The 11,775-nt window shown below is 28.3% G+C and overlaps 1 protein-coding gene across 1 annotated transcript; it reads left to right on the top strand.

Annotated features, from left to right (window-relative positions):
• The first annotated feature begins 1,453 nt into the window (after positions 1–1,453).
• Positions 1,454–4,895, top strand: LOC120079593 (WAT1-related protein At2g39510-like). Its single transcript, XM_039033821.1, has 7 exons — positions 1,454–1,705; positions 1,786–1,848; positions 2,423–2,539; positions 2,620–2,863; positions 3,283–3,444; positions 3,605–3,756; positions 4,602–4,895. The coding sequence occupies exons 1-7, from the start codon at positions 1,512–1,514 to the stop codon at positions 4,768–4,770; spliced, it is 1,101 nt and encodes a 366-aa protein (XP_038889749.1). The 5' UTR covers positions 1,454–1,511; the 3' UTR covers positions 4,771–4,895.
• The last annotated feature ends 6,880 nt before the right edge of the window (positions 4,896–11,775 follow it).

Genomic DNA, 11,775 nt, shown 5'->3' on the forward strand with positions numbered 1-11,775 from the left:
TGTCATCACGCATTTCTAACAGTAGGGGCAATTTGGTCATCCGACTATTTCAATTGGATGGACTTGTTAATTTTGTTATTCCTGCAAACTTTAAATTGTTGAGCTATGAGGTTGATTTTTCATTTTATATTTTGTCATTATAGCAAGTGGTTCTTGAAAAAGTTAAACCACAAATTAATAACATAGAAACTGAATTTAAAATTTATTAAAGGATAATTACAATTAGTAGCATTTTTAGGAATAATAATTAAGTGTATAACACCATTTAAAAAAAATTGTAAATATAAACAAGTCTTATCAATGATAGACTCTTACCAATGATATGGTCTATCATTCCTACCAATAATATGGTTTATCACTAGTAGACTATTTAAATTTGGCCATATTTGTAATTTTTTTACATTATGTTATATCTGCTAATACTTTGGGTGCTAATACTTTGGGTCTAATGTCTATATCTGCAACTGTCTCTTTATTAAAATTAGGGAGACTAAATCTAGAAAAGACAAAAATATGAACCAAAATATTATTATTACTATTATTAGTCCTTTGTGTTCTTGCAACTTTCTTGTGACAATTGTTCAACACTGGCATCGACTTCATCTTCTTTTACTATTAGCCACCACGTACTCAAATAGTTGAGACATGATTCTCAAGAACATATTCACCTCAATGTTTACCCCTCAACGTTACAAAAAAAAAAAAAAAAAAAATCCAATTTTAATAAATACATCTATTCATGATATGAACTCTCATATTATTGGCAATTTTTTTTTTTTTTTTTTATATATTCGTGAATGTTCGGATCATGATTAATCTCATAAGGTAACCCACCTGATCCTATATATTTGAGTGTCAAGAAAACCAAGATATTAAATGTTAGGTAGGTGGCTACCACCATGGATTGAATCCATAACCATAATATACAAAAATTATGCATCTAAGAATTATATGGGGTCTACAAAATAAATAATAATAAATTAATAAATCGTTTAATATATGTCAACTAATTAATGGGAGTGTAGTATTTATTATTGAAATACTAGATTTTTTTCACATCTTAGTCCTTTATCAAGAGCATACCCCTTATTTACCATTAAGTCAGCCAACCCATGATGATTATATATCAGAATTAAATCTCTAACCTCGAAGTTAATGATAGAAACTTGATGGCACAGTTGAATTATGTTCAAATTTGAAAAATTGCATATTGATTCTCTAATTTATTTAATTGAGATAATCATACCTCAAGATAAATTATTTATCTAGAGGGATATAGATGGTGCAATTCTCCATGTGCATATGAAAAAGAAAAAGTAAAACTTAAAAACAAACAAGTCATATTCCTAGATAGTTTTTAATGTTTGGTTATGTATTAGCTCAAAGGTTAATTAGCATACAAAATCCATTATAAAAGGAGGTTGAAAGTAGTGGTTTTATTTTTTGTGTTGTGAATTTATTCTATATTGACAAAAACATTTTTAGAGGGAGAAAGAGAAAGAGAGAGGGAGATGGAGAAGGCAGGTAAAATGTTTGAGAAAGCAAAGCCATATTTGGGAGCAATTGCATTAAGATTTGCATCAGCAGGAATGTCTATTATTTGTAAGGCTGCTTTAAACCAAGGAATGAACCAACTTGTTACTATTGTTTATCGTTACTCCATCGGTGCCATTGTTGTTGCTCCTTTTGCTTTTGTCTTGGATAGGTATACAAATATTTATGTTCACTCTTTTTCGTTACTTAAATTTGATTATCATATCCTTATTTATTCATTTTCCATGACAGAAAAATAAGACCAAAGATGACTCTCCCCATCTTCGCCAAGATTCTTCTCCTCGGCTTACTCGAGTAAGAACAACTCCATCACCTTTTGTTAAAAAAAAAACAATTATATGCATGATTTCACCATAATAAGTTACATAAACATGCTTGTCCACATAGAGGTGGGTGTGTGTGCACACAGAAGGTGCTTGATGGGCATCACCGTACAAGGGCTACAAGGTGGGCACATACATGCAAGGGGGGATTAGGTGGGCATGACGTGTGCTTAGGGGTGTTTGGTGGGCATCATGCAGCGGGAAGGACAAGGTGGGCATGGCACTTGCAAAGGCTCAGGGGTGTAAGGTGGGTAGCTAGGTGAGAGGTTGGGTGGGCATGGAGCGTGCAAAGTGGGCAGTAAGAGTGAGAGACTAGGTGGATATGGCGTGTGCAAGAGGTCGGGGTTCAAGGTGAGCGGTTGGGTGAGAGGCTGAGTGGGCTTGCATGCGTGCAAAGGGTGTTAGGTGTGGGCATGCTGAAATTATTTCAACATATAAACAAGTATATATACATAAATATTGGTGGACATGGTATGCGTATAAGAAGTAACAACAACATCGTCAGTACTATGTCTGTAACTAACTCAAATTTTTGTGTTACACAGGCCAGTAATAGCTCAGAGCTTAATTTACTCTGGTACTAAATACACAACAGCAACTTTTGCAACAGCAATGTGCAATATTCTTCCTGCCTTTGCATTTCTAATGGCTTGGATTTGTAGGTATATAACAGAGCTAAGTAATGAATGTAATAACTTATTATTAATGATGCTAATTAATTTATTATTATGTCTTTTTGAAGAATGGAGAAGGTGAATATTAGAAGCTTAAGAAGCCAAGCAAAGATTTTAGGGACTTTAGTTACAGTTGGAGGAGCAATGATGATGACTCTTATAAAAGGACCTTTATTGAGTTTGCCTTGGACCAAACTAAATAATTCCAATCCTCATTCTTATTCCACTCTTCCAAATAAGCAACAACCTGTTAAGGCTGCCATTGTTATCACCATTTCAAGTATTTGCTCCTCAGCCTTCACCATTCTTCTGGTACAAATTGACCCCCTCTTTTATTTCCCAATTTTTTATTAACCTCATTTTTGCTAATTTCATTAAAAAAAAAAACCTCAACTTTTTCCTTTGTTTCAAAATACCTTTATTCTTTATAAAGGTTTAAAGAAACCCCATAAAAAGGTGGATAAACTATTCCTTAGAGAATTTGGACAAAAATTGGGATCTTATACGACCGAATAGGTATACTTGTAGTAGAGCAGTATGACAGCTGCTACAGATTATTTCAATGCCTCAATATTTAATGGATATTTTACTTTGATATTAGTTTTGAAATGTTCATGAAAGATCAAAAATAAAAATAGATATGTGTTTGAAACGAGAGGAAGAGTATTTCTTATAATTTAAGGTTTAATGAGAAAAAGTTTAAATGTTTGATAAATTGTTCCTACTTACAGGCACATACAATAAGAACATACCCAGCTGAGCTTACACTGACAACATTCATATGCTTGGCTGGAGCTGTTGAAAGTACTATTTTAGCCTTAGCATTTGAATGGGACAATCCATCTGCATGGCCTTTACATGCAGATTCCATACTCTTAGCTGCCCTCTATGGTGTAAGTAATTCTCATTTATATATATATATATATAAACTAATTAATGAACTATTATCCTTTTTTAGTATAACAATCGCAGGGATGACGATTGAACCTCAGATCTTAAGGACTTGTATTTATAAACTCATTCTGACTAAATTGAAGGTTATGTCAATTACAGGGTATAATATCCTCTGGAATTGCCTATTATCTCCAAGGAGTGGTGGTAAAGTTAAAAGGACCTGTATTTGTAACTGCATTCAATCCTCTTAGCATGGTCATAGTTGCTGTAATCAGTTCATTCATATTTGCCGAGACACTACATTTAGGAAGGTAATTACCTCGACTTACCTAATTTTTTTTTTATAATATGTGGGATGTGAGATTGGACTTTGGGTTGATAATACTAAGTTTAACTAAGTTAGATATGTTCATGTTGACTCTTTATATTCTAATTGGTATTTGACATTTAAATAAAACGTATAGTAACATAACCTCTTGATCTATACTTTTTTTCATTAACTCTATATAATAAACATTGAGAATATTCTTTTCCAATATAAATAAGAAAGTTTCCCACTTAACCAGTGCATCACTATGTTTTTAGTTTTGAATATCTTGATCCAATTCTTAAACATATTTTATTCTTTGATCCTTGTATTTTTTCCATTTTTTTAGTGTCTAATTAACTTCCATAAATATAAAAATGGCTTCATTCAAACACTCCACCATGGATTTTTGAGTAGTGGTTTAGAATGACTTTCTAATAAATTAGATATTATTCAACAACTATTTCATTTTTTTAAAAAAAAATTAGGTCTATTTCCTCTCAAAATTGTACAATAATTTACATTTTTCTTAAGTAAAAAAAAGTAGAATTCTTAGTCAAATTTCAAAAACAAAAACAAGTTTTTAAAAACTATTTTCTTAGTTTTCAAATTTTGGCTTAGTTTTTTAAAACATTGATAAAAAGTAAATAACAACCAGTAAATTTAAAGGTGGAATCGTGCTTATAAATTTATTTTTTTATAACTAGAAAAAAAAATCAAATGATAGATTTAAAAAAAACATTATTTTAAAGTGTATATAGAAAATCATTTCAACCATATCAGTCAATTTGAGGTGTCTAAATGACTCTCTACTAAGAAAAACACTAAAGAAATTGAATTATTTTTCAGGGTTATTGGAGCAGCTGTGATAATTATAGGCCTTTACTTGGTTTTGTGGGGAAAGAGCAAAGATAAAGTTCAATTCAAAGTGGAGAATAATAGTAATGAAGAATTGCCAACTTCACTCCAAAACTCAACAACCACAAACCAGCACCTGAAGCCTTTAGATCAACAATAAGGCAACCGATATATATATATATATATATATACATCCACTGCTTGATAAATTGGAATGGTGTCTTCCAAAAGGAGAAACAATTGAAATTATATTGGAACTTTTTCATTTGCAACTGTATAACAAGATGAAGAAGCCCACATGTTTCCATAAAGCCAATTGATTCTTTCTTTTTTATGAGGTTTTTTTTTTTTTTTTTAATAATGTGTGTCAATTTTAATATCTAATACTTTTAAAAAGTTTCCATTTTAAACTTTGCCAGGCTTTGATTTATGATATCCTATACACGAGTCATATTAGGCCACATTTATCAATTCCTAATGAAAATTGGTGTAATCGTAATAAATTTTTACTGATAGATCAATAATAATGGACTAAAATAAAAAATGTAATTGAATTATTTTTTTATCACGTCTACTTAAAATTATGAATTTTGTCAAATTTACTATTATATTTATTGTTATTTTTACGTTACCTTTACCTCTAAGAGCCAAACCATAAGGGTAACTTAACGTAACAGTAAATGTGTCAAAATTCATAATTTTTCTTTAGAATAGTAATAATAATGGTAATTGTAATAGTAACGATAACGATAACAATATGACGTTATTTCCAAATGCAATTGATTGACCACCCTCCGTCCGTCAATCAGTTTGTTTTTTTTTTATTACTGATTTTGAAGTGAGCCCCATGTGTCAATATTGATGCAAAACACAAATAAACAATGCCAAATATAATCAAATGAGATCCATTTTTCAAATTACTATTGATTTATTACCTTTGGATGGTGGTAAATGTGGCTTTAGTTCGATTTGATGGCTCGATTATCATTTCAATCAAATTGATTCTATTTCTTAAAAGTGAAAGGACAAAACTGACGAAAATAAATAAAGGAACAATTGTAAATATAACAATCAAGATCAAAGTAATAGCAAAATATAGCGCAATGTAAAAGAATTGACAGATATAGAAAAATTTAGATTTAACTTGCGGAGTTTATTAGTGATAGACTATATTGTTGATAAGAGTTCATCAACTAAAAAATTTATTACTTATATAAATCTATTATTATTATATACAATTAATTATTAATTCTAAAAAAGTATTAAGTAAATAGAATGTGTGAATAATCACGAGATTCTTGTCCCTTTTTTCTCTCACCTCTTGGGTGAAAATAGCTGGCTGATATGATTTATAAGCCAATTCAATAAAATGCTTTTTGAATACAAACTTGAAAATAAAGGGAACTGGTGTAAATTAAGATATTTATTTATCTATTGAGGGAATGGGTGTCAATTAATAATAAACCAGCCAAGGTTTATAATGTTCAATTTCTTTGTCTTCCCTAATTATTTAAAAAATGATATCACACACAATTTTTTTCTTTTTTTGGAAACAATCTATTAATTCTCTTAATTTATTAGAACCCTTGGATCTTATGCATCAAATTATATGTCATAAATTTGAGTTATTAACATGGTATTAAATTTTTGTATATTTTTTCATATTTTCATATGGTAGACAACTATAAGATGGATGAATGAACACTTCTATTCATCAACATTTACATTGTATCATAATATATATATAATATTTTTTTGGTTAATTGACATATTTTAACTTTTTTATTTTTATTTTTATATTGAGTTTTTGAAAGGGTTGATTTCAAATATTGAAAAATGAACCAAAATATTTACAAAATATAGTAAAATTTCATAATCCATCAATGATAGACATTGATATAAGTCTATCGGTGTCTATTAGTGATATTGATAGACACTATAAAAGTCTATCGATGTCTAGCATGAATAGATTATGAAATTTTGCTATATTTTGTAAATATTTTCAGCAACTTTATCATTTGAAATCATTTTTTTTTTGAAAAAGTATTCATCAACATCGATATCAATATTTTCTTTCCATAAAAGTGAGACCTCAATATTTTCATTCACATCGATATTTTAAACCTTATTTATTAGGTATACTTATTAAAAATTATAATTTCTAAAAATTATTCTAAAAAAAGAATTATTTTAAATAACAAAACTGTTAAAAATATTTAAAAATATAGTAAAATATCACAATGTATGTGCGATAATGCAAGATAGACTACTATTTGCATTTATCATGACATAAATAGATACAAATAGTTGATTATCATGATTTATCATAAATAGACAGTAAAATTTTGTTATATTTATAAATCGGTTCGTTTTTTTTTTAATATCTAAAAGAACCATTAAAAAAATGTCCCACATGTTAAATTATCAGTTTGTTTATTGTTTTATTTTTTATAAAGAAAAAAATGGTTTCTAAAATTAAAATTAATTAAACAAAGTCCACCTCCCAAGTTTTTGCGACTTTTTCAAGTATGAAAATGGATGAGAGAATTTTGCGGTGGCTAGTCTTTAAATGAAGCTCATATTCCCCACCCTCTTTCTTTATGGAAATATGATATGGATGCCACATTTCACAAAATGGAAATATATGATATGAAAATGGAAATATGAGATGGATGCCATTTATACAGCCATCTCTCTCTTCATTAGAAAAATTATGGTTTAATAGTCTCATTGAAATTTCGGTCTCTAAATTCTGAATTTCTACCTAATAATATTTAGATCTTTCAACTTTGTTAGCACTTGTAGTCATTGCGAGTCCCTCGTAAGTTTGATCTTCGACCCAGTTCCCTCGATCGTCTCATTTTTAGAGGTAAACCCTAATTCGAATAGATCTTCGTACCGATTTGATGTCGAGTCTACCACACTCTGATGCTTAAGTTAGCATAGGGAGTATGAAGTTTAGCTCAACACACAATAAATAAGCTCAGAGCCTTCCTTTGGAAATTACTTTTCTCATTTGGGATCATCGAATGAGGCTATTTATAATGTCCTTTCTCTAATGATCACCTGAGATTATGTGTAACTCTGATGATGTTAGGGTTGTTTTCGATGCTCTAGGTTGTAGGGTGTGAAACCGAGAGCAGCTCAGTTATTTTCCTATTGGTACATAATTATTAGTTCACTTTGGTTGGCTCAAACTCTAAGACAATGACTTTTCCTTTTTGAGACGTGCGTACCCTTACGTCTCCTTCGAGTCCCCTTTGGGTTGACCTAACCATGACATTTGGGTTTTGCCTAGGACAACCATCAACAAATTTTAAAATTGTTAACACAAATTTTTAAACTTTTGCTTTTGTGTCTAATAGATTTATATCATATTAATATTTTTCAAAATTAACAACCCCTTAGGTACAAATTTGAATTTTTTTGTCTAATAAAATTCTAAACCTTAATTCATCTTTGACTTCAATACATAGGTCAATTTTAAGATATTGTCAAATTAGTCAATGACGTACTAAACATAAAATTAAAAGTTTAAGGAATTTCTTAGAAAGAATTTAAAATATAGGGCTTATTCGACAAAAGAAATTAAAATTTAAAAATCCACAATGGTTTTTTTGTAATTCAGGGATCCATAATTCTTGAGATCGTTAATTTCCTAATCTTAGTTTTTGATTTACCGAACAATTATAAATTAACGTCTTTATCTATTCAGCTATGTTCGAATGGATCCAAAAAGATACAAACATCAAATCAAACACGATTCTTCTCTGACCATAAATATTTTCATATCTTCTCCCACTACTTAGCATTATTTTATCAATATTTCTTTAATTAATCATGCACTTTATCGAACTTTTTGGCAAGACAAATATTAATGTCAGCCAACAATATGTATTTTGTTAATCATTCCAACATCTTTTTTTTTAAAAAAACTTTTTTTCTTATTGTTTTTCTTTTAAATAATGATCTCAACATCAATTTATCTAAATCTATCATTAGATATCAATTTAATTAAATTGTACTAGGCATTGTCATTTCCTAGTCATCACAAATTGGATCACAATTCATACACCTCATCAAATTAATAGACAATGTGAAAACATAATTGAGCTTAGCTAATTTACTTTAATAATAGTGTACCAAATTAATCCTGTTCAACAAATTCCACCCTCCACTCTTGGAAATGGAGAGAGATGTCATATTCTTAATTATATATTAACAATCTATTATGCAAAACCCCATATTAATCACACTTTATATTGAATTAAAGCAAAAGAAAATTATCATAATCCAACAAGTTGTTGATGGTGGATTTTATGCACAAAGCATTATCAAATGGGTCACAATAATATAACATATGAGTGCAACTCTTATTTCATTTCTAATCCCTCACCCTTTTTTTTAACAATACGTGCGAAACGAAATTCTAACCTAATGGTGGATAGTACAAGTTAATACTATGTCAATTAAGATATACTTCTTTGGTTTATTTTCAATTTTTTTATATAATAATATGAGGTTTAATATTATTTATTTTTTAAAAAAATTATAACGGATACGAAAACTTGCAACCACATTTACAAATAAAAAATTCTTTTTTATGCTATTGTACATCATTTTCACGTAATTATCATCATTTTAATCTGTACCATTTTTATAGTTTTAGATGTCTATTATTAATAATATTTTTCATGTTAATTTGTGCATATAAATGTCTATCGTTGATGGTTCTTTTCAAAAGTTTGATTTTAGCTAGGCTTTTAAAATTGTGCTATATTGTATTAAATTTTGCTATTATTTTGAATCAAATTGTTATTTATATGCAAGAAATATTCATAGAACAAATTGAGTAGATATTAGAGGACCGTAAATAAAAAGAAAAAAAAGTACATTCTAGTCTATATCTATCTTTATGCATCTCACTCAATTGTAGTATTACAAATCCTATTACAAGTCCTCTTTATATATTATGTGTCACATTTTTTTAAAAATATAGTGAAACTCCTTGATATAAACGTGGGTCCACTAATATTTATGAATACAAATTTATAGTGCGAACAAAAGAAATTTGATACTGTAATATTAGAAAATTTTTTAGGCAGTTGGACCATATAATAAATTTTAGGATTTGGTTTGAAAAATGACAAAACTGACAAATAATAAGATTTATGGCAACTCACTTGACATGTACATGGCCGCAATTTTCAAATCCTTGTTTTATCCTTGTTTGGTTTGTAACATTTGTTATTGATGAAACTACAAATACATGGTAAGTGTAATAATAAACAATGACGGGGTTCCGTATAGAGGGTAATTGATGACTCCTTATTGTCCATTTTTCCTCTAATTGATTCATTTGAAAAAAAAATAAAAATAATCGTCTTCCTGAAAATAACTGCCCTTCTTGATTTTCTTCACGTAGTTCATACTTCAATGCAAATTTTATTATTAGTTTAGATTTTATTTATCCATTCTTTGAATTAATCTCACTTAAACTAAATAACCATATTTTTCTAAAAAATTTATATTTTAAATATCCATATATTATCAAATTTCATTTTATCAAATCATATATTTTTTTTAAATGTTTGAATTGTCTTTCATTATTTTATACATATTCTTAATAAATTAACTGAATATTTTTCCATATTTTTTAATGTTTAAATTGTATTATATATCTTATAAGATTCAACTGTACATATTTTATATTTAGTCACTATTTTTATCTCATTTTATATCATATTATATTATTATATTACTATTGTTAACGTTTTGAAATACATTTTTGGTTATTTTACATTTTATTATCTAAAATTCATGTATTTGTTATTGATGCATAAATAAGATTGAGTTTACAAGTTTGGTTTTTTTCCTTCTTAATTTCAATATTTTCATCCTCATCTTTTGATTTTACCAAACGATTCTATCCATTGATCCATCGATTTTCCTATTTTTCTCTTCATTTATTCTTATATGACGATTCAATCTTCTTTTACTTCATTACTATAATCAACTTTCTTCGTTTTTCGGAGAAAAAAGATGAAATCTTGTTCATGGGAGAGAATCAGAGTTGGACACTACAATAAATCGAAACTTCCACAACTGCATTGGACGCTAGAGGATCAGAGTTATGATTTTTGTGTAGTGGTTGACTACTCTTTAATGTACATGTGAATCTTTAAAATACAATATATTTGAATTAATTCAATAGAAACATATCCTTCTCTCCAACCTTCTAAGAACATTATTATTAAATTTGGTTTATTTAACTCTTTTTAAATTGGTTTAAATTTTTATTACAAGATTTAGTTTTATCTAAATCTTTTTTTTATTTTTTTAAACATATTATTATCAGATTCAAAATGTAATATAAAGTTAAACATATTTCTCGTTTGTTTTCAGTAGGCTTTGGAAATTAACTAATATACGTTTTCACATAGATTGTAATTGTAATATGAAGTTATGCGATTTTAATATTCATTTTTTGTGTTTCTTAATTTAGTTATCTTTTGGTATGAGATTCAGTTTTATTTTTTATTTATTTACTTATATGTTTTGTTAGCATATTTATATATCTATTATTCGTTTATATTACTATTTAATATATTATATTTTTTAAAATGTAATCTAGTGATATAACAATATATCATTGATTATATAAACTATTTATATACCTATTTATTATTTTAATAAGATTTGTTTTCCATTGTTTCATTAAAAAAAAAAAAAAAACTTACCCTCATTTCCAAGTTCCAATATATTTATAATTTTTTGTGATGAAAAAAAAAAATCTAAGCACTCTCCTCCTTATATATTTATAAAAATATATTTTTTAGAAAACATTAATTCTACTTTACTTCCTTCTCATCCCACCATTTTCTTTCTCTCTTTCTTATTTCCCATTTGCAACAAGTCCGTAGCCATAACATGTCCACAACCCCTCATTTAAAATTGATGTTAGCACACCTTCCTCGCCACAGTCGCATCATAGGTCTCTTTCTTTCAAACCGTCCATTCTTTCTTCACTCACCATCACCATTTCAGCTACATTTCAACTTGCATGACTGTCAAGTCTTCTTTTGCTCATCACCAACTGGTTCTCTGAGCAGCCACATGCCATTACTTGTGATTATCGTACTGTAGGCAGAACATTGTGGTCGTC

The sequence above is a fragment of the Benincasa hispida genome, chromosome 6 (assembly GCF_009727055.1).
Source record: "Benincasa hispida cultivar B227 chromosome 6, ASM972705v1, whole genome shotgun sequence".
In the NCBI taxonomy this organism is placed as follows: domain Eukaryota; kingdom Viridiplantae; phylum Streptophyta; class Magnoliopsida; order Cucurbitales; family Cucurbitaceae; genus Benincasa; species Benincasa hispida.

Excerpts from the sequence above, each read along its gene's own strand:
- LOC120079593 (XM_039033821.1), top strand. The coding sequence starts at position 1,512 with ATGGAGAAGGCAGGTAAAATGTTTGAGAAAGCAAAGCCATATTTGGGA. Across the intron at positions 1,849-2,422 it reads CTTCTCCTCGGCTTACTCGA|GCCAGTAATAGCTCAGAGCT; the intron begins GTAAGAACAACT and ends TGTGTTACACAG. Across the intron at positions 3,445-3,604 it reads TCTTAGCTGCCCTCTATGGT|GGTATAATATCCTCTGGAAT; the intron begins GTAAGTAATTCT and ends TGTCAATTACAG.